Source organism: Nematolebias whitei, chromosome 15, assembly GCF_014905685.2.
Source record: "Nematolebias whitei isolate Nwh7 chromosome 15, NemWhi1, whole genome shotgun sequence".
NCBI classification, from domain to species: domain Eukaryota; kingdom Metazoa; phylum Chordata; class Actinopteri; order Cyprinodontiformes; family Rivulidae; genus Nematolebias; species Nematolebias whitei.
Window position 1 is genome coordinate 44,362,267 of NC_056512.1, and position 23,165 is coordinate 44,385,431.

A 23,165-nucleotide genomic window follows, 5' to 3' on the forward strand; every position below is an offset into this window, starting at 1 on the left:
AACAACAACAACAACAACAACAACAACAACAACAACAACAACAACAAACTGTACCAGTGAACTATGGAGTTGTGTTCTGGTGCTGCGCTGCTGCATCTGAATCTATGCAGGGTGCAATGAAATGTCAAGACTATCACTGCAGCAAAATGAGCTCAGTGGCAGAACGCTCCGTCACAGGTCACAGGTCATGGGTCACAGGTCATGGGTCCTCCAACAGGATAACGACACAAACACCCAAAAACAACCAAGAATGGGTTTGAATCAAACAAAGGGAGTCTGAACAAGGAGTGAGCCGAAATACCTGTGGACAGGTTAAGATTCATTTTAAATAATTCTACTGAACCACAAGTCCATTAGTTTCATTAACCTACAAAGCTCTCAACAACCTAGCTCCATCTTATATTACATAACTTATTGGTCCATGTTTTCCCTAACAGACCACGTCACTCTCAGACTGCAGGTTTACTTCTGGTTCCTAGAGTTTCCAGCAGCAGAATGGGAGGAAGAGCTTTCAGTTCTCAGGCTCCTCTCTTGTGGAACCAACTTCCAGTTTCTGTCCGTGAGGCTGACACACTGTTGATAAATCCTATAGTTAGGGTTGGCTTGGGTTTCTAGAGTTATCCCTTAATTATTCGGCTATAGGTTTAAACTGTCAGAGGATAAACTGACCGCATTTCCTCACTCTGCTGCCGTCTTCACTTGCTCTCCTCTACCTGTTTGTATTTGTAAGTATTTCTTTCCTTACCACATTTATGTTGTTGTTGTTGTTGTTGTTGTTTCTTCCTATAGAAAGTAAACCTGGACCTGTCATTCTGTGTTTCTCCTTCCCGTCCTCTCAAACCCAGCCGGTTGAAGCAGATGACCACTGTCCGGAGCCTGGTCCTGTTCAAAGGCAGTTTTTCCTCTCCACTGTCTCCTTTGCGCTCGCTCAGGACGGGACACTGTGACGAAGTGGATTCAACATCTGCTTCTTAGATAAATAACTTTTACTAAGTGGCTTTTAAAACGTTTGTGCATGTTTTTGCAGTGGCCTGACTTCTGTTGTGACTTGGCAATAAAGTGAATTAGTTCAATGATCAATGGTTTTACTCCTTAATGAAAGGTTAAAAATGTGTCTGCAATAACTAGGAGTACTTTATAACAGGCCTCGCGCAGTTTTCCTGTTTCAAATGACCCTTACCTGTCTGCCAGCTCCAGCACCTCGTGCACATTGCAGGTGCTGACGCGCATTTCCCCCGTGTACATGTACTGGATCACACCCTCCACTGTCTCCGGGTCAGGCCCCAGCTCCGAGCTCCACTCCTTCATCTCCACCCGCCCGGACTGGGACTCGGAGAACTGTCCTCCCAGCAGCGGGGTGAAATAATCGGTGGCGGCAGCCAGGACGGACCTGTGGGCTGAAAACTCGCAGCTCTGGACGTTTCCGGTGGCCGCCCCGCTGCTGAAGGCCAGCGTCACGTCGCAGAACAAGCCCTGCTTCCTCTGCTCGTTCTGCCGCCGCGACAGCTCCGAGCAGTGGGAGGAGGACGTGAAATCCTCGGCCTCTTCCGCGTCTCCGTCCGCGGCCAGCGCGCTGGGTGAGCTGCTTCCGCCGCCGCTGCACCTGGCGGAGTCCTCCGGGTTGGGGGCCGCCGCTGCCATTCTGCTGCCCGAACTGGAGGTGAGCGAAGGTGGGAGATGAAACAAACTAGCGAGGGACAGGAGGCGACATACGCAGCCACACATACATGGAGTCCAGGAGGGGACGACAGTGAGGCGTGGCTAGCTGTTGCGTCACATCCGGAGTTTGAAACGCGCCGATTTAACGATCAAAACACAAACGAAAATATATATATTAAATTATTTTTCGTTAAACGCGATTTTTTTTAATTGTTTATAGTGACTTAGTGATCAAAAATGCGTAAAAATGTGGATAAATGAGTAACGAGCAACAACGCCACAAACACTGACATGCGCAGTAGGGGGGGGGGGATAATCTGTAACGTCGTGATGACGTCACAGTACGCTTGTCGCCCGCGTGTCGTGATGACGTCACAGCACGCTCGTCGCTCAGGTTCACACGGCTTTATGCTTCACTTTTGGAGAAATTAAGTGGAAACAAGTTTGGTTGAATGGAGAAAAATGTTGCATAACAAATAAAGTTAAAGAGGTTTCATATAAAATCAATCATAATGTTAAAAAATACACTGGAAAGATTTAAACTTTACTCTAGTACATTTTGTGAACTACACATGGAAACAATTTCTCATTTATTCTATCATTGTAATCACACAAAGACATTCTGGACAGATGTACAACTCATACGACAGAAAACTGCACAAATAATTCAACTTACAGAGAAAGACATTATTATAATAAGCTTCGACAATAAGGATACGGACAAAGACTTGATCTACTTCACTCAACTTCAACTTCTCCGGGGAAAATTCCACATTCACAAGAAAAAGTGGTCAAACTCCAAACCAAACATAAGCAGAACTTATTTACAGCAGCACTATTAAAGGACTGGGAAACAAAAAGGCAATGAAAACCAACTCAGTTCTAGAAAAACTTAATGTGAATTTATCTGTATAACTTGTAAATATATTGTTTTGTATCTTTAGAATTGTGTACCATTTTATAACCAAATTGTTCTTTCTATACTTTTGTACCTGCTAATATACCCCTGGCAGACAGTTGTTTGTATAATTGATAAAGTTTTGTAATTAAAAAAAAGAAAAAAAGACGGCTTTACGCTTTTGTCCTAATTAAAACTGAAAAAGATTCTAAAATCTTGCTGTTATAACTTTTTAACTTGTTCCGCCATAACAAGGTTATTCATTATATCCTGATGCATGCCCAATAATCCAGGTAGAAGAATCTAAAAAAGTTAATTCTGGTCCTCTGGACATTCAAAAAAACAAAACAAAGCCAAACAAGAACAACAACAAAATGTAGAAATGTTTCGTCTTTCATCCAGAACACTAAAGTTTATTAATTCATTCAACTTTTATTTAGACCGGTTGAGCCTCGAGGACACATTTACAAGAGAGACCTGATTCCAACAGAGTGATGACAACAATGGACAACGACAGACGATCATAAAAGAGGCATACAGATTTATTTTGTTTTATTTTTTACAATTTAAAATAAGATGGCAAAAAAAAGTAGTAAAAACAGTTCGATTATGAGGCGACTGTATAAAAAACTAAAAACAGGAACATGTGTGCATTGTTCCTGTTTTTAGTTTTCTACATTCGCCGTATAAGTTATAAAGTTATGATTATATCAAATAATGAAATTTAGCCGAAGTCTATACAGATTTTTTCTCTCTCACTTAAATAGATTTATACTGAAGCCTAAATAAAGAAATAAACATCACACGGGCAGCCTGCAGTTACAGCTTCCTTCATACCTTCAAATGTCAGGACAATATTTACTCTCAAACTAGAATGACTTAAAATTACTCTTTAAAAAAATATAAAACAAGATGTCAGAAGATTCAATCAAGAAAATGTATAGAATAAAAGAAGCTTAATTTAAAACCCCACTACTATTTCCAAAATACCTGGTTCAGTAAAGGAGGTATCAGCATCTTCTGGCTTGGTTGAAGACCAACATGTAGAAGAAGGAGGGTCCATGACTGAGTCACCGCCCAAAGGGGCGGGGCGACTGGATAAAGGCATTTGAACGGGGTTACCAAGCTTGACATAACACCGGGCGCCACGTCAACATAGATGGTAAACACAAGAAGATATCTCACTCTGACCGACACAAGAGAACACAAATCAATCAACCTTTATTTCTACAGGTAAATCCCATTGAGCCTCGAGGACTCATTTACAAGAGACACCTGATTTCAACAAAGAAAGATGACAACAATGGACAACAACAACAATAAACAGTTATAAGAAAAGCATACTACAGTTTTTTTTTTTTGTTTCATTCACGTGCTAACAAACAAAAGCAAGCAGAAATGCTAAAATAAAGATCCGCTGTACATAAAGTTCTGTCTAGAGACTAAAATTTAGAATCCACGCCTCTAGATAGCAAACTCGGTGAGAAATGTATCACTCTGAACAATATTCGGCTGGATTTTCAGACACAGTTCACATTTTTACTGATGAGCATAATCATTCTCATATAAAGTATCAATGAAATCCATCACAAGTAGTTTCCTGAACCTCTCAACAAATCTAAACTAAATATGAAAACTGCATAATCCACTTTATTGTGAACTATAACTGCTGCTTCATATAAACATTGGAATAATACGCATCTCCAAGTATTTTTTTTATCGACAAAACCAAACTAAAAGTTGTTTTTAAAGTGCAGCGCTGAAATCACACAATACAACCGTTACATTTATTATATTTATTTTACCTCAGTTATATAGTTGTATACATACAACACATTGGTACATTTAGTTCATAAATGGACAGTTAAAATTAATATAGAGACAAAACGAAAATAGTTTTATTTTCCTCCACAAAAATAAGCAGAAATGACACCGGGCACAGACTAATGTTTATGACCAAGGTACGCTACATCAAATCTAAATAAGAAACATGTATACTGTGTGAGACTAAAAAAAATTACCAATGAATGAAAAATGTTCAGGATCAAATCTGAAATAACATTTAAAACTCTAATATAACAGAGGTAAAATAATAACAATAATAATGCTAAAAATATATAGTTTTATTAATGCTAAAAGTAATAATTCAAAATGCTGTGCTCATGATTCAACCCGTAATCAAACACAAAACACATTTATGATTTAATAGACATGTATTCCACCTAAACAAGTGGAAAAAGAAAACGACAACAAATGATGGTATGCAGAAATGACTATAGTTCAGTTTGGCACAAAATGCTGAGCAACATTTCAGTTTTGGCACAACTTTAAAAACATCACAAAACAACAACAATATTCTATTGTCTGCTCTACGGTGTGTTCTGGTTTGATCTGTATTATTGCACAACGTGACGAGAATAGAACATAGACACAACATTCTGTAATAGACAATAATAACGCTAGATTAGGAAATAAATAACAGCACTTCCTGTATCGTGAGTGATAGTTGTGGTCAGTAAATAATCCCAGTCATCTCCCACAGTTGGTTATCTGCAGCACCGACTGTCTTTCAGAGCTAAAAATAAACAATTTACATCTATAATAATTGTAACATCTTCCCTAATGTCACTACATTTTTTAAAGTGGCTGATCACAGTTGGGGCTTGGGAAGCGGTGGGTTACACGGCACAGCTCTCTCTTTAATTACATAGACATGTGCTCTGGAAGCACGTAGGAGATGTCGTCCCAGGGGTGGCGATACAGTCCCTGCTTCAGCCTCTTCTGGTCCAGGTAGTGTCCTGGGGAGATACAAATTCATGGATTCACTTAGAGAGCAACATATAAACATTTGCCGTTGTGTAGAAAATCCCAAAGCAGCAAAAATGACACCAGAAAACATGTTCCATGTTTATTTTTTAAACTAATCTGGCCTCCAGTTTTAATGTAAAAAACCTTGGTATTATATTGGATCAGGATGACATTTAACCCCCACATTAAAAATGGTACCAGAACCCCGCTCTACTGTACCACCTGAACAATATCACTAAAATTAAAAACAGCTTGTCCCAAAATGATGATGAAAAACAGATTATCTGTTCTAGCTTGGACTATTGTAATTCTTTATTAAATGGGTGTAAAAAAAACTCTTTAAATATTCTTCAGCTGATCCAAAATGCTGCTGCCAGAGATCTGACAAGAATTAAAATGAGAATCGGCTCCCCATCTAATAAGAATACAATTGAAAATGTTGCTTCTAACCTATAAAGCTCTCAACAACCAAGCTCAATGATTTCACTGCTCCATATTTTCCAAACAGACTGCAGGTTTATTTGTGGTTCCTAGAGTTTCTGTGGTAGAATGGGAGGAAGAGCTCTCAGTAATCGGGCTCCTCTCTTGTGGAACCAACTTCCAGTTCCTCTCCATGAGGCTGACATTCTGTCTACCTTTAAGATTTTAAGACTACACTTTTTGATAAATCCTATAGTTAGGGTTGGCTTCCTAACTCACCAGAGGGAACTGACTGATTATACCATTCTTATCAGAACTCGGTGCCTCTGGAGTGTCCTGCTCCTGCTGGAGTACAAACTGACCACATTCCCTCACTCTGCTGCTCTCCATGTTTGGAATTATGTCACTGACGTGTTTTTCTTTCCACAGAAACTACCGTATTTTTCAGACTATAAGGAACACTTAAAATCCTTTAATTTTCTTTAAAATTGACAGTGAGTCTTATAATCTGGTATCAATTCTGGTTGCGCTTACTGACCTCAAACTGATTTTATGTGTCATTTTTCACCACTTTTATTGTCTGAGGTGAATGCATTGTATTACAACAGGAATAAATTGACTTTAATTGGATTTTAAACTGGATTTATGATTTTTTTTTTTTGTGTGGTGTAATGAGATGACTTGTGCTGTGAACTGGCCCCATCAAAATAAACTGCACTGACTCACCAATGAATCCCATGCTGCGTCCCAGGACGAAGATGCCATTCAAGGCACCGACTTCTACAAACTCATCAGCCTCATCCCTGCGTGACGGACAAAGTCAGAAAAAAAAGGCACAATATGAAAAACGTGTGACTTTAAATTTAGGGTTATTTTATCACTGTGGCACATTTGAGCAGACGGCTCCTTTTCTCACCGTGTAAATCCACCACAAGTCCTGAGCAAGTCCACAAAGGCAACACCGATGAGGCCGTCCACGTTCAAGATCAGGTTGGGTTTCTGTTTGGAGCAGCGAGAACAGACGGGCCGGTGACAAACCGAGTGGCTGATGAGCACTTGTCGAAGGAGAAAAAGGTTAGTCTTACCTTAGAGGTGGTGATCTTCTCCACTTCTAAAGCGTAGTCCAACAGCTGCGAGGAGGGAAAGTTCTGCTTCACAAAGTCCTTCAAGATCTGAACTCTCATGTCGGGATTATTAATCTAAGGAAGCAAAGATAAAGCCTTTTATTTAAAATATCGACTGTTCAAGCGGTTTGTATTTTTCATTTCTGCAGTTCTTGTTCTTTAGATGCTCTACAGCAGCATTATCAGGAAAAGTGCATCTTTCTTTGTTTCCGTGTTGGGTGGGAGACACTTCTGTTGTTCCAGACGTGTTGCAAAGACTAACCGACTTGACTCTGTGTCCTATGCCCATTATCAACCTGCCGTCCTTTTTCATCTTGTTGACAAACTCCATTGGAAGCATGCCGCTATCAAACGCATGGCTGAACTGCTTTGCTGCTGCGTCCAGGGCTCCTCCGAAGCGGTCACCCTAAAGAAACACAGTGACGTTGGCTCGTGGTGGACTTTTATTAACAGGTGTATAAAGAGAGCAAACGAATAAATCAGTGTCTCACAATAGTGAGGAGGCCTGAGGTGAGGCTGGAGATCAGATCTTTACCAGCTCGGGCACAGACAATAGTATTGTGGGCTCCAGAAACAGCAGGGCCGTGGTCTGCCGTTACCATGAGGCACATTTCAATAAACTGGCAGGCGTACTTCGGCAACCTGCACACAAAGAGTGACGTGGCACACATCCCTCAGCAGCACTTTACAACAAAGATAAGACGAAGTAAAGGAAGGGTCTAACCTCCGCTGGAACCAAAGTAGGCCCAGAGTTCCTCCCAGGCCTATTTCAGACTTGAAGACCTCAGTGATGGGCATACCGGCGTAGAGGAGCTCCTGGCCTCTTTCATCACAGATGCTGGTCATGAAGGAGGCTGGTTTACGGATCAGACCCAGCTCCTGCACAGCGAACAAGAAAACAACAGTCTGATTCAAAACGGTACAACTTGGTGTAGTTTCTGTTTAAAAAGGAGTGTCTGCAAAAACATAGACAATAAAATATTAGAAGAACCTTCTTTCTTTCCATCTTTATCAAAACAAAAACAGCTCAAGTATTAGTGTTGGATAAAATGTCCTCGCATTAGCTGCTTAAATAAAGGAGCTCACAATTAAAGACGGGACAAGATTTTTTAACCCATCCAACATTTTTCAGTCAGGTCATCTGGACAGTTTCTTTTTTTTGTGCTGAAACGTTCACCTTCCATCCAGAAGGCTTCATCAATCAAGGAAGCACACAACAAAACTGATTATTCCCCCAACAGTTTACTTCAAAGTGGAACAAACCAGTTATGTTGGTGCTAAGATGTTCTCTTTGGCACGCCCGCTCCTCCAGTGCCGGCCCTCTTCCTCGTCGACAGTCATGTCAAACTGGTTCAAAACCAACAAAGTCCATGCTCAATAATCCAGGTATACAATCCAACAATTTTCGGTTTCTTTTTTTGTGCTGAAAGCACCAACACAGCTGGTTTGTTCCACTTTGTAGTAAGATGTTTGGGGGAAGAATCAGTTTTGTTGTGTGCTTCCTTGACTGATGAAGCCTTCTGGATGGAAGGTGAAACGTTTCAGCACAAAAAAAAAAGAAACCGTCCAGATGACCTGACTGAAAAATGTTGGATTGTATACCTGGATTATTGAACATGGACTTTGTTGATTTTTCAACCCAGTTTACTTGCAAGGGCAGACGTTCACACGGGCTTACACAGATGTTACAATGAAGCCACGGCCGTGAAGATCTGCACCGGACAGCGTGCGAGGAGTGTTTTTATAATTCTTATCGGCCCTCACAGACAGTCACGGATGACCTCGGCCTCCTGGCTATATCAAATCAAGAACTCTGGCCTCGCACACGGTTCAACATTCATTTAACATTAGCAGCGGTAAACATCCATAAACCTTGACCACAATTCTCCTGACAGTTGGCTTCTAGTTTGGAGGTTTGTCAAAAATAAAACTGAAATAAACTTAAAAAGAAACAAAACGATGCAGACTTTTCCTCCTTCCAAATGAAGGTGATCACACTTGAAGACTACGGGGGGGGGGAACTGCATACATAAAGTAGTCCCTCAGTACTTCGTGGTTCGTTTATCGCTGACTCGCTCCATCGTGGTTTTTCAAAATAAGACTGGACATGACACAAACGCGGCCGATTGATGGATGAGCCGCACGATCGGCATGGAGTTTTTAGGAGTACACAGAAAATGCTTATTGGAAGACTGCATCTCTTCATTTTATATCATAAATAAGTAAAATGACGTAAAGAAGTGTGCTTGCAGGAACACTCACTCGTGCCCAGGAGTAATCCATCGGTACGGTGGGAGGAGGCACCTCTTCAGCTGGCTGAATGACTCCTCTGGCCACAAGGTCATCATACACAGACCTGCACAGACGGAAATCCACACAAACAACCGGTACGTAAAATAAAACAAAAAAATGCAACAGAATTTAAGAAATGTATAGTCTATCAACTTGTCCTGAAGAATGTTATACTTAAATGATAAAATACTGATCGTGCACTGACTTGATGATCTCTCCCAGCTCGTCAAAGCTCGTGGGGACAAACGCACCCGCCTCTTTCAGAGCTTTGTTCTTGGCCACTGCCGTCTCAGAAGCCTGGTTGGCGCAAGCTCCTGCATGGCCAAACTGCACCTGATGAGGAAAAAACAAGTACAAGCACTTAAAACTACCATTCATTTATTTATTGTCAGATATTTAATGTTGTCCTCTTACCTCTGAGGAGAACATGGTGGCACAGGTGCCGATACACCAGCACACCACTGGCTTTGTGATCCTGCCCTGTTTAATGGACTGGCAGATCTTGTATTCCTCTGTGCCGCCAATCTATTTAAAATTATGTTAGAATTATAAGGGTGGTGAAATTAATAAAAGCTGCAGACGTTAAAGCTTGTAAAGGTTTTCCAACCTCTCCGAGGACGACAATCATCTTCACAGCTGGAGTGTCCTGGTAGCGCAGAACGTGGTCAGTAAACACAGAGCCTGGGTATCTGCAGAGGAGTTCAGCGTTACATCGCAGCTCAGACAAACACACTTAAACTCTCCAGGGGTACCGTAGTTTCCGCCGTACTTGTCGCACCACCCTATAAGTTGCATCAATCCAATTATGACTAAAAAAGTGGGGAAAATCCATAAATATGTCGCTTCGCATCTATTATGCGTCACCGCTGACAACAAGGAGATGTGAACCGGTGTTGTGCCAAAAATCAACGGGCTGTCAAATGGCGGCTGCGGGAGCGTGCACGGGAGGACGTTAACAAGATTAACACTTAAAAACAATCATTTGTTTGCTCAAAATTATAGTAAATGCACTTTGATGGTCAAATCAGCTGCATTTCACCGGGGCGGTGCAGCTGATTTGACGGTTGCTCCAAGCAGCGAGCAGAACGAAGGTGGGGGGAATATGGCAGGCCGATTGTGTCATTAATAGCTGGTGAAGATTCTCAGTCATTCAGGACATGGTAAATTCAAAAAAGTTCAAGACAAAAATAATAAAGTATAATAAATAAAGTCCAATTGTTTTTGTCTTGAACTTTTTTGAATTTGTCATTATAGCCACGTTTACCTATTACATGATACAACGGCATGCCTTACTGCTACTACTACTCTGCTGCCATCAAGTGGCTGAAAGTGGTACTGCTCTTTTATTTGCAGTCAGAATAAATGATCTCAGCCAAAAATTGGTTTATAAATATGGGAAAAAAATCCATAAATACGTCGCTTCGGCCTACAAGTCGCAGGGTATTTAAATTATGCAAAAAAACCTGTGACTTATAGGCCGAAAAATACGGTAATACGATCACACACCTGTCTCCGCCGATCGCCACGCCTTCAAAAACACCATCCGTAGTGCGGGAGATGATGTTGTTGAGTTCATTGGACATGCCGCCCGAGCGGGACACGTAGGCCACACTGCCCGGGCGATAGAGCTTGGAGGCCAGGATGTTATCCAGCATGCCTCCTGTGTTACCGATCTTAAAACAGCCTGGCTTTATCCCTCCAACCTAAACAAACACACACACTGTAGCTTGCTTTGACAGAAACAGCCAGCCCACTGGGATCCTGGATCATCTGAAAAGAGGGAAGCTAAACTTACGGTTGCAGGTCCGATGATGGTGACACCCTTCTCATCTGCAACTTTAATGATCCTCCTGGTGTGGGCTTCAGGGATTCCCTCAGCAATGATGGCAATGGTCCGAATCTGAACGCAGTCGAGAACAGATGGGCCTAATTACATCAAGCAATATAACAGTTTTATTCAAATGATGCAGGAGGCGTTTACCTGAGGGTACTGCATGGTCTCCATGGTGCTTTCAAAAGCTGAACGCAAAGAGGCAAAGCTGATGAGCACGTCCACGTCAGGATGCTTCTTCATGGCATCACTCATGTTTTTATACACGGGGATGAGGATCTCTTTGTGTCCCCAGTAGAATTTCTGTTTGTGGTCTCCTCTGGAGGAAGAGGCAAGCAGAGCAAACTTTCAGGACGCCCTCACTCGCCGAGACGTTCCAAACGTGCCAAAAAAAAGGAGCGTTTGCACTCCGCGGAGCGAACGTATGAGGAACGCACGTGAACGGGTAGATCATCGCTGAAACGGATGGATCATCTCTGGAACAGACATAATCAAAGTCCAGCATTCCCTGGACAGCCCTCGTCTGCATCCCCCACACCAAGGCCTTTGTGTATTTAGTGAACAGGGTTGTTGCCTTTGCTGAGGGGAGAAAAAACATTTAGACACAAAAATGTACCGCCGAGAGACAAAACTAGACGCTTTACAGACTATTAACGATCAAACAACATCAGCCATCACCCAAAATCTTTACACAAAATGTGAAGACGTGAGATGATTAATTATAAATACTCTTTAATTTTGAAGTGCAGCTTCTTTTTGTCGTCTAAAGAGGGAGCTGCAACGCCTCAGCTCAAGCATGCAAGACCAGACTTTTTCATATCATGTCAAAAAAAGAGTCAAAGCTAAAAAACTGAAGGATGCAAAGATTTTACACTGCGGTCATGTGTGTGTGTGTGTTCTTACCAACAGGAGCTCCACTTTTAACCTTTTTGGTTGGTGAGCCCTCAACTCCAGCTTTGTTTCCAGAAGAATGGGCTTTTCTCCTGGATGATGGCGTCTGGAAGCAACAACGGTGAACAGAAAGGTTGTTGCAGATTTTAAAGTGAGACCTGCTTTCAGAGTAAAAACCTGAATGACAACAAGACTAGATTTCAAGAGCTTCAAGCAGTGGCTATTTAAGTGGCGGCCCTGGGCCCAAATCTGGCACAAGTGACTTCAGTTCAACCCAACAACTGGTCCCTTTTTTAAATAAAACTCGATTTTAAACCGTTAAACAACCTCACCATATTTTCCGGCGTATAAATCACAGTTTTTTGCATAATTTGCATGCCCTGCGACTTATTTAAGTTTTTATTCCATATTTATAAACCAATTTTTAGCTGAGATGTGACCGTTTTCATTCATATGAAAATATTGAACGCTACCATTTTCAGCCGCTAGATGTCACTTGAGTAGTATGGCATGCCGTTGTTTAATTTAATAGGTAAAAGTAGCTATTTATGACACAATCAGCTTGCCATACAATGCCACCTTTGTCCAGCTCACCTGGAGCAACCGTCAAATCAACTTCATGTCGCTGCGCCGCCTCAACGAAATGCAGCTGATTTGACCATTAAAGTGCATTTATTAAGGAAACGTTCAATGGAGACACCTTTACTATAATTTCGAGCAAACAAATAATTGTTTTTAAGTGTTAATCTTGTTACAAGTCCTCCCGTGCACGCTCCTGCAGCCGTCATTTGGCAGCCAGTCGATTTTTGGCACAACGTTTCCAGGTTGTCAGCGGTGATGCGATAGATGAAACTTATTTATGGATTTTTTTTTCACTTTATTAGACATATTTGGACTGATGCGACGCGGTGCGATGTGTACGGTGGAAAATACGGTTCTTAATGAGAATAACTGCTGGATTTCTGGCCCCTGAGCTCTCGGCTTTCAATAACCATGGCCCTAGACCTGGCTTAAAATAAGAGCAGGGCGGCCTTAAGTCTTCAGGTTATTTGATGAAACACCACAAGCACAGTTTCATTGTTCTTAACTAGGGGTGCACCGATAAATCGGCCGGCTGATTTGTCGGCCCCGATTTCCTTAATTTGGGGAAATCGGCTGATACTTGCACGAGAAACCGATTTTACAGATTTTTTTGTTCCAACAACAATTGTCTGAACTTCATTAATATTTCAGAGCACGACCTCATGGCCAGTTAAAACAAGTTTGTATTGTTTCTAGGATGTTGTTCAAGGGGATGTTTTTCAATAAAATAATATTGGTAACTTGAAGGTGCGTTGTGACCTTGTAACACCTGACGGTGTCGCTTAGAAAACAAAATCGGAATCGGCCGGTCAGACTTTTTAGAGATCGGTGACCGGCCTGAAAATTGCAATCGGCGCAGCACTATTCTTAATTTTATTCCATAATAGAACATTTTTTAAAATCTCAGACTGTGTGGAAATATTTTAGCACACAGTACTTCACTACTTTACTCATATACAAATATATGTTTGTAGATTTGAGGCGCACACACGCGTTGCTGAAATCCTTCACTGTGCCTGTTCTTAATGGACGCCTCGGGGGGGGGTTCTGCACGACCGAGCTGCAGACCGAGTGAGAGCAAAGTCTGTACACAAAAGAGCTACCGGGCTTCTGATGATGTGATCCACTAAAAGAACGAGCGACCGAGTTCGTGCCCGTCCTGCAGCTCATTCTGCGCCACTCGTACACATCGTAACAAACCGTACGTCACCACGGAGCTCATCGTACCGATGTGCTGCTGCTGGAGTTCAGGAGGAAGTTGGCCGTGTGAGCAGCCACCGGGGGCTGGGTGGGGATCGGCCTGTGACCCAGAGCCATGCCGACGATGGCGGTCATGTGGGTTTCTGTGCCAAAAACATGAATTGGGATCCCGGTGGTTTTTCCTGCAGAGGAGGGTTTTCAGAATCAGTGTGTGACGATCACAACGATTCAGACAAAACTTAAAACCAGAGTTTGATAAATTAAAAAAAAAAATAACGTACCAACATCGCCCATCACCCTGAGACCTTCCTGGTAGTTGGGACCGCCGCGACGGACAAAAATGGAGACTTCATGCTCCTTCAAAGGTGCCTGAAAGTCTTTGATGGCTCGAACAATCCCCTGTCACACAGAAAATATTTGTGAGAATGATGATTCAACACTCAGTGTTTTCTTTATTTTCCATTTGTAATCTAACTACTTCTGCAGACCTTCTTCTATTACATCCATCAAAACGCTCAGTTCACTCAGGAGATGGGTGCTCTGGGTGTTGCAACTTTATTTATTTTTGAAGTATTTAAATTTGTTCACTAATAGAAACGCATCAATATTCATTTTATTTGTTCAAGAGCATTGCTCTCTGAGTCAGCAGGACGTAGCAAACGTTCTGATTTAGCTAACTCAGCGCTAACGTTGTCGCTCACGAACGATTCGTTCAAACGAACGACTCGAGTGAACGAACTGAATCACTTTGTTAACCGATTCGTTCCTTTCTCAGTTCAGTTGAGCTCAGGTGGGAGTCCTGCGTTCTGTGGCTCACTCGTGACGTGAACCTGCACGACACAGCGCCGTGCGGGCGGGGAGGGACCGTTGTTGACGCCGGAGCGAATGAGACGTTCGTTCACTGCACATAAACTGCACGTCTCACTCGGTGAATGAAACACGGCTTCTTCAGAAAATTTCAGCAACGTCATTCAGCACTCAGCATTTTTCCTGCATTGATGCAGAAAACGACAGTTTTCAATAGTGTGAATGTTTAAGAAGCATTCACACTATTGTGATCAATTTTTCTTCCGTACGTTTTTTTAGTGCGTTCCTCATCCTGCACTTTTCAAGTTATTTCAACAAATCATGAATCAAAACGTTCGGCTCTTTCAGGACAATCCTGCTACAACTTTTAGTATTGGTGCAACTTTAGCTTTTTGAAATATTTAGCCTTTTCTGACATTTTTTTCACCATCGAAAATGAATTGAGCTCATTTTACAGCATTTTACTGCTCCTTTCTCTTTTTGTTCTGGTTTAGCTTCTTTCAGCTTCCTGCTGCAAATTTTAACTTTTTGCAGCTTATTTTCAGCTACTTTCAGCTGTTTTGTGCACCTTTCAGATTCTTTCTGCTAACTCCAACGTTTTTGTGCTTTTTCTAACTTCTTTCTGTTAATTTCAGCTGGTTATGCTCCTTTCAGTTGATTTCTACAAGTTTCAGCTTTTTCTACCATTTCAGCTATTATATAGCTGTTTTTATGCTCATTTAAATTTTTCAGCTATTTCCACTTTTTGCACTCATTTATACTTTTTTCTGCCTATTTAGCAGCGATGTCATGCTCTCTCCACTTCCTTCTGGTAATTTCAGCTTCTTTTTTCTGCATTTTTAGCTGCTTTTCTCTAATTTCAGCCTTTTCAGATAATTTGCACCTTTGTGCCCATTTCTGCTTCTTTCAGCCTAATTGGGCAAGCGTGTTCTTTCTGCTTTCTTCTGCTAATTTAAGCTTGTTCTACCTGGTCAGCTACCTTTACATTAAAAAAGCTCATTTCAGCTGTTTTCAGATAAATTCAAGTTTTTCTTGGTAATTGCTGCTACTTTCAGCCTAATGAACTCCTTTCTTCTAATATCAGCTTGTTATGCTCCTTTCAGCTTTTTACAGCTAGTTTCAATTTCTTCTGCTATTTCAGCTACTATTTAGCTTTTTTAATGCAAATTTTATCTTTTTTAGCTAATTCCACACTTCTTTTTTTTTACTCATTTCAGCTCTTTCCACTTCCTTTCGTAGGTCGAGCTTCTTTCTGCCTTTTTTGGCTACTTTAGATGTTTGTGTGTGTGTGTGCTAATTTTAGCTTTGATTAGTGGATTTCCTAATTTTTGCGCTAAGTTCTGCTTATTTAAATTTAATTTAGCAATTATGTGTTCTTTCGGCTTTCTTCAGCTAATTTAGGCTTTATTCTTTAATTTCAGCATGTTTTTATAGCTAATTTCAGCAGTTTTTCAGCAAGTTATTTTGCAATAAGCATTCACACTGCATTTTGGCAGGAAATTCAATTTCTCCAACTCTGTGATACTGAAGGGCAATAACATACTGTGTACCTTGAATGTTGCTGCAACATTTGTGAAGTTTGCTATGCTTCCTCCAATGATCAAAACTTTACCTGAAAACAAATATTACCAACAAATTTTGTTTTAGATTCACACAAACAATAAATGTCTTGATTTAAATTTAGACGCTCTGAAGGTTTTCCCACCATCCGGGTGCTTCTCTCTTGTCATCAAGGACAGGATGATCTTGGCGTAGTCGTAGGTCTGCTGTTCACTCGGTGCCCCTGAATACTCCCCATAATTGGCCAGCTCGTTGACTCCACCCAGGTCACAGATTGTGTCACTGGAATTTTTTTTTAATACAAAGAAATAAAATGTCACCACAACCGTGTAATTTTCGGAGACAAACGCATCAACGTTTCTGCTCTTGTTTATTTTTGAGTGTGCACGGCACAGCGAACAGATAAAACAACTTAACGCTGCACGCTGGGAGCAATTAGTCTCGGCTGATACGTCTGGATGTCACGCTTTACATCCGCGACAGACGGTACCACCCAAACCTCCTGACTCACTAAAACAGAGGCATTTAAAAAACTAATTTAGCAGACATGGGCACAATGAACGTCTGCCCTTTCACTCAGCAAACTCACCTAATTATGTTCAACAGAATCATTCATTGAAGCCAAACAAACTAAACCTTAACATAAATAAATTTACACAAATTCTGCAGGTATTATTTAGTTTTCTTGGATTATGGTGCTGCAATGAGGTACCTGTACACCACCGAGGCCCCGCCTCCGGCCACCATGGTCCAGATTCTGCCTCGAGGATTGAGCAGAGTCAGTTTGAGGCTGGCACCACTCTTTGCATCAAGGTCAGCAATGTAAGCCTCCTGGAGAGCAGAAACCAACAATCAGCAAAGAGGTAAAAGAAAAGCTGAACTAAAGCTACGGATGCAGGTCGGTCTAACAAGACTTGGACCAAAACACGCATCAGTGGAAAAGTTGACGGCTGATGTGATGCACATCAGTGTTTGCTTGTCTGAGCCACAGCTGGTGGCTGAGGGTGAAAAAAGCCCCCAATCAAAGACCCCCACCCCCCCCACGGTTCCCACTCTTCACTCACAGCAGCCCAATTAGTGGAAACCTTCTGCTACACAGACCGACTCAGACAGGCTCACAACAAAATCAGAAAAAAATTATCTTATACACAAACATGTCACCGACAACCTTCATTAGTTTCTGCCGGTTTGACTCGTCCATTTATGAACTGGCACTCGTTGTGAAGATGGGACTTTATTTTTAATTCATTACTGAATCAAAACAAAACGTTGACGAACGCTCTCTAAAGCCACCAGTTTGGACTGGTGTTTTCTATGCCAGTATTTTGGGGTTTTGTAGCCACAAGTTTCTTCAGCAGCAGGTTGTGCATTTACTGAGTAAAGGATGATTCAGCATTTTTAATTTATTTTTCTGTTGTTTTAATTGTTTTTATTTTTGGAATCAAACTACCTCCACAATGTTCAATTTTAAACATTCATATTTCAAAAATGTTCAGCTCATTCAAGAGAGCTTGACACTTGATTTTTGTAACTTTTATATTCTTTGAAATATTTAACTTTATTTACAAATATTTTCCCTGTAGACACTGCACATTATAATAATCTATAATCTATAATATAATAATCTAGTTAATCTAATGATTATAATCTCTTCAGTTTCCTCGAAAGCCTTGTTCTCTTTGAAACCTGCTTCATCACACTGACTCCATCATTATCTTCTTATAATAAGTTTAGCTTTTAGCTAGCCTTTTGCTTCTTGTTGTGTTAGCAAGCATTTTAATACTTTTGGCATCTAGCTAGCGTTTAGCTACATTTAGTTTTTAGCTACCATTCTACTACTTTTAGCTTTTAGCTATCCTGTTGCTTTTTGTTGTAGCAAGCATTTTAATACTTTTGGCTTCTAGCTAGCGTTTAGCTACATTTAGTTTTTGGCTATAATTCTACTACTTTTAGCTATCCTTTTGCTTCTTGTTGTGTTAGCAAGCATTTTAATACTTTTGGCTTCTAGTTAGCATTTAGCCATTTTGGTTTTTACCTACCATACTACTACTTTTAGCTATCCTTTTGCTTTTTGTTGTGTTAGCAAGCATTTTAATACTTTTGGCTTCTAGCTAGCATTTAGCTAGTTTAGTTTTTAGCTACCGTTCTACTACTTTAAGCTGTTAGCTATCATTGTGCTTCTTATAGTGTTAGCAAATGCTTTTTGCTTCTTGCTAGCATTTAGCTAATTTTAGTTTTTAGTTACCCTTTTGCCATTTTTATTTTGCAGATTTTAGTAAGCGTTTTGTAACTTCTAGCTAGCATTATGCTTTGTTAATCTTTTAGCTAGTGTTTTGCTCCTTTTAGCTTTAACTCAGCTTCTTAAACAAATTTCAGCAGAGGTTCAGCTATCAGCATTCACACACTACAGTTTTGCAGAAAATCTAATTTCCCTAGTTAAGTTTATTTTCTGATGTAAAATAGTAAATTTCATCACAAAGATCTATGGCTTTAAACTCATTTTGAGAAAACAGTTTCCAAAAAATACAAAGCTTTCTTCTCTAAAGAGCAGCAAGTGTCTGAAAATGCAATATTTCTCATAGCTGCTGCAAAACATGTACGACTTTAATAAAAAACAGTGATTGAAATAGTACATATAAACTGAAAAAATTGATTTCATGCAGTTAAAAAGTGAACTAGGTTGCATTTTTAGACTATTTTAACAATGCATTATTTATAATAAACTTAAACTCCATTATAAAAGGACGATCTTCTGAATTTACGGGGGAAAAGGAATTATAAATAATGAGGGAGAGTTCAGTTTGCCACCAGCTTTACTAATTTGCTCATTATACCTCTTACTCAACTTCCTCATTAAGTGTTTTTCCTCAGATCAGCAGCACATGTTGCTGTCAAATAAAAATTTGATGTACTGTACTCGTTTCTGGAGCTTCCTCACCTCAGGATAGGCCTCCCTGCCAAAGGGGGGAGGGAACTCCACATCTTCCCACTTGGCTTTGCAGATGTAATCAGCTGTTGCATCGATCTTTGCAGCCATGTCCAGCACGTAAACTCCATCTTTTGTGACCACTAACAAAATTAAAAATCAACATGTAGAGATTTAAAATCCAGCATCTACTTATGGATATTCACTTTATTTAGGAGGATAAAAGGAGTTTTTGTGGTAATGTTGATGATGGCACTGCTTAAGTGTCTCTTTCTTGCGGGGTCCCGCAAGGCTCTATTCTTGGATCCCTTCTGTTCTCATTGTATCTGCTCCTTTGGGGTCTATCCTGAGGAAACATGGTCTTTCATTTCATTTTATTGCTATGCTGATGATGATTGCCAGATTTATCTGCCCTTAAAACAAAATACAAAGTAGTTCATGCACAATTCACCTCGTGTTAAAATGTCTTGATGAAATGGATGACATCAAACTTTTTTAAGATTCGATGATCAGAAAACTGAAGTGATTGTGTTTAGCCCTAGCTCTACTGCTGTCCCTCTTCCTGTAAACCTCGACTCTCTTGAGCCATATCTTAAGCAGTCTGTTACAAATCTGGGATGATTTTAGAGTCTGATTTGCTGTTTTGCAAAAAAGCTTTTTTCAGTTAAGACAGATAGCTAAGCTTAAGTCCGTGTTGACCAGATCTGACCTTAAAAAATGAGTACATCCCTTCATTACTACCCGACTGGACTACTATAACTCGCTTTATGTTGGGGTCAGTCAGGTGTCCCTTTCACGTCTCCAGCTCGTCCAAAATGCTGCAGCTCTGCTCTTAACAGGAACTCGTAGGTTTGAGCACATTTCACCAGTTTTGTCCTCCCTTCACTGGCTCCCTGTATGTGTCAGAATTGATTTTAAAATTCTCCTGGTGACCTTTAAGCGCATAAATGGCCTTGCACCCTCTTATCTCTCAGATCTACTTCAACCATATGTTCTTTCTCGGGCGCTGAGATCATCTGACCAGCTGCTTTTGGTTGTACCAAAAACAAGGCTGAAGCTCAGAGGAGATCGGGCTTTTTCAGTCACTGGCCCTAAACTTCGAAACAATCTGCCCCTCAACATTAGACCGGACACTTCACTTCCTGTTTTCAACTAAAAACACCTGTTTTCACTGACGATTAACACGGTGTGATCTGATTTAGTATTTCATTGATTCTCACTGGTTTTGTATTATGTTTTGATTCCGATGCTTTTAATTACACACTTATTATTCTTTCTTGAATTCACTGTCTTGATCTTATTGTTGAGCATTTTGGTAACAGCTGCTGTTTTATCTGTGCTTTATAAATAAATTTGACTTGACTTATTTCAAAAAGGTATGAGTTTTGGCCAGGATTAGTAAAAATAAGAGAATGGTCCTGATGTCCCAGAAGGAGATGCAAGGGGAGTGAAGATGGGGGGGGGGGGCAGGATTTCAAAGCAGCAGCAATGCAGCCACAACAAGAACATCTGCCAGAGGGCATGTACTGGTACCCAATTACTTCATGCATTCATCAAACAGCAACTGCATGAATGTTTTAATCATTTCCTCCCTCGATGTTAAAAAGAAGAAGCAGAATCTTCTGTTTTATTATGCAGAGCTGTTTTCCCCTCCCACTCCTCTTTGATGCTCTTTTTCCAATTTTATAATCTGTTAACTTATTGATGAGTGAGAAGAAAGTGAGGATGCCCGTTATAAAAACTTTTTCCATGCATGGAGTACGTTGTTCTGATAAAAACCTACCCAGAGGGTTGATCTCCAGGTATGTGAAGAAGAGCTCCTCGTACAGGTTGAAGAGTCCAACGATGAAGCTGCTGAGAACGCTGATTTAAAAACAAAACAATAAATCAGGATTTGATGCTTTGGTAGTGCAAAAATTATTTTTTTTTATGATTTAAGCACTTCAAATGAGGGGCAACATAATAAAAAAAATTACAGAATAAAAATCATACTTTAGTGATTTATAACCTTGAAGAAGAGAAAAAGATTTTATTGCCCCTTAAATATGCAAAAAGGTATTTCTTGATCAAAATGAATATTTTGTATTTGTTCTTGAGTAATTACTGTTAATAATGCTGTGGATTTAATAAGTCCAACGTATAAATATAAGTTTAATTTACATAAGATGAGATTAAAATTAAAAACCTTAAAAAGAAAAAAAAATTAAAAACCATTTTAAATGATCGCCATGATGTTTATCTATATATGTATTTAACATCTGGCATGAATCATCTGTGAGTGAAATTTTTTATTATGTACACATTTTTATGAGCTGGTAAAAAGTATCATTCTAGATGCACAAGGTTTGTTCAGGATGAGCCGAATGAGAAACAGCCCACCTGTAAATTAACTGCAGACTTTCTGCAAGAGAATAAATTAGATTTGTTTTCTCCGTCATACGTCAAAATAAAAAGATGGAGGAAGCGGCGAGCACGTCCAAGGGAGCGACCCGTGGAGAAAAACTGCAACAACGAAAACCCAGGATGACTCTACGTCCCCCGACTGTCAGCTTCTGATGGATGCAGGAAAAACTGGCCTCCTGTTTTCAGTCTGAAGTGTGTTTGGGCGGGGGAGGTGGGCAGGGTGATTTCTGGGGTTCAATGTCAGCCAAGACGGCGAGTCCGCCCAGAATCTGCTGTCATAAAAGCAGAGCTAGAGAGATGGATGGGAGGGTGGAGGCCGAGTCGCTGTATCCTCGCTTATCAAAACAGATGGACGTGCTTCGAATATTACTGCGTGAAACAAAAAAACAAACTGGGGCTGATTGGAGAGAGGAAAATGTAATTTATTTAATGGAACCACGAGGTCATTTACTGCTCCTCGCCTGGCACGACTCCGTCTGCTGCTCCTTATGTTTAGTCTAAAATGTCATTAGATCTTGTAAAAGAACTCGTATGGTCAGTTCAGGATTTGTGTATAGCTTTTAAATTATACCCGTTCTTCCACTCCACTTTAAACAGAAAGCTGCAAAACTGAAGGTGCGTCGTAGTTTTAATCCAACTTACGCTTTCTTGTCGATAGGAGCCTCGCTCAGAAGTTCTTTCTTCACCTGCTCTTCGCTGATCTTTTTATCCACCCCGATCAGCAGCTTCTGCGCCTTGGCATCCACATCGCCAACATCCACCCCACCCTCGTGGTGGAATAGCACGTAGTCCCCCTCCCGAGAGGCGTACATGCACACGTAGAACTCCTCTGCCTGAATGGACCACGAGAACAAAACAAGTCCTTTAATAAATGCATCTGGATCAGACATTTACAACCCCCATCCCAAAAGAGTTAGGGTGATGTAGCGTAAATAAAAAGAGAATGCACTGATTTACTAACTCAAACTCATTTTTATTCACAAAGGAGCGTAGAAAACATCAAATGGTTTACCTGCTTGTGAGGAACAAACGGCTCAATAAGGAAGTTCTTGAGAACACCTTTGGCTTTTCCCACCTGTGAATCAACAAGAGCAGGTTTCTTAAACGAGGAAATAAACTGCAGTAAAAGAAAAACTTGGCACGTTATCGTAACCCTCCTGTTGTCCTCATTTTCTGTATACACCGTGTCCTCCGGGTCAAAATGACCCGTCTTCACTAAACCCCCAATATAAGCAGCTTAATTGAATTTTAAACACCAAATTTCATCTTGCATATTGTCATTCACCACAAAATGTGTGAATACCTGAGTTCTCCCTCTTCACTTGAATATCTATGGCTTAAGAAAAGAAAAAAAATGTGCAAAAAGGAGTTTTGACTGCATTTTTATTCAACCCAATGACTCAGTTTCTTTTATTTTTCTCCAGTGAACAATTTAAGACAAAGTACAAATAAAAATATGAAAAATAACAACTCATTCAACTGATTAGCACATGCAGGGCAGTATGCAAGAGAGCAGCCTTTGCACATATGTTTCTTACACCGGCAGCACACTATGTGTTTTACAGTCCTTCTTACTTGCCCTGGCTGAGGAAGTGGCTGGGGAAGTGGCTGGGGAAGTGGCTGGGGAAGTGGCTGAGGAAGTGGCTGGGGAAGTGGCTGAGGAAGCGGCTGAGGAAGTGGCTGAGGAAGCGGCTGAGGAAGTGGCTGTGGAAGTGGTTGGGCAAGTGGCTGAGGAAGTGGTTGAGGAAGTAGCTGAGGAAGTGG

At 40.8% G+C, this 23,165-nt stretch overlaps 2 protein-coding genes across 2 annotated transcripts in view; both read right to left on the bottom strand.

The window, feature by feature from the left end:
- The window catches only part of LOC119421902 (kelch-like protein 11), a 4,820-nt gene extending 3,041 nt beyond the window's left edge, over window positions 1–1,779 (bottom strand). The window contains 1 exon segment of the mRNA XM_037689266.1: window positions 1,181–1,779. Coding sequence (XP_037545194.1) covers window positions 1,181–1,779 — 599 coding nt within the window.
- A 3,481-nt stretch (window positions 1,780–5,260) lies between these two features.
- aclya (ATP citrate lyase a) overlaps window positions 5,261–23,165 on the bottom strand; it is a 29,807-nt gene continuing 11,902 nt past the window's right edge. Inside the window, exons 4-28 of the mRNA XM_037689265.1 lie at window positions 22,414–22,476; window positions 22,044–22,234; window positions 20,782–20,861; window positions 19,011–19,141; window positions 16,785–16,903; window positions 16,218–16,354; window positions 16,063–16,124; window positions 13,987–14,104; window positions 13,733–13,887; window positions 11,936–12,029; window positions 11,470–11,611; window positions 11,183–11,351; window positions 10,997–11,101; window positions 10,708–10,904; window positions 9,809–9,890; window positions 9,616–9,726; window positions 9,407–9,534; window positions 9,172–9,265; window positions 7,634–7,788; window positions 7,401–7,551; window positions 7,172–7,315; window positions 6,871–6,984; window positions 6,702–6,784; window positions 6,512–6,588; window positions 5,261–5,355 (exon numbers count right to left, since the gene is read on the bottom strand). Coding sequence (XP_037545193.1) covers window positions 5,261–5,355; window positions 6,512–6,588; window positions 6,702–6,784; window positions 6,871–6,984; window positions 7,172–7,315; window positions 7,401–7,551; window positions 7,634–7,788; window positions 9,172–9,265; window positions 9,407–9,534; window positions 9,616–9,726; window positions 9,809–9,890; window positions 10,708–10,904; window positions 10,997–11,101; window positions 11,183–11,351; window positions 11,470–11,611; window positions 11,936–12,029; window positions 13,733–13,887; window positions 13,987–14,104; window positions 16,063–16,124; window positions 16,218–16,354; window positions 16,785–16,903; window positions 19,011–19,141; window positions 20,782–20,861; window positions 22,044–22,234; window positions 22,414–22,476 — 2,997 coding nt within the window. The remainder of the gene's footprint in view (window positions 5,356–6,511; window positions 6,589–6,701; window positions 6,785–6,870; window positions 6,985–7,171; window positions 7,316–7,400; window positions 7,552–7,633; window positions 7,789–9,171; window positions 9,266–9,406; window positions 9,535–9,615; window positions 9,727–9,808; window positions 9,891–10,707; window positions 10,905–10,996; window positions 11,102–11,182; window positions 11,352–11,469; window positions 11,612–11,935; window positions 12,030–13,732; window positions 13,888–13,986; window positions 14,105–16,062; window positions 16,125–16,217; window positions 16,355–16,784; window positions 16,904–19,010; window positions 19,142–20,781; window positions 20,862–22,043; window positions 22,235–22,413; window positions 22,477–23,165) is intronic.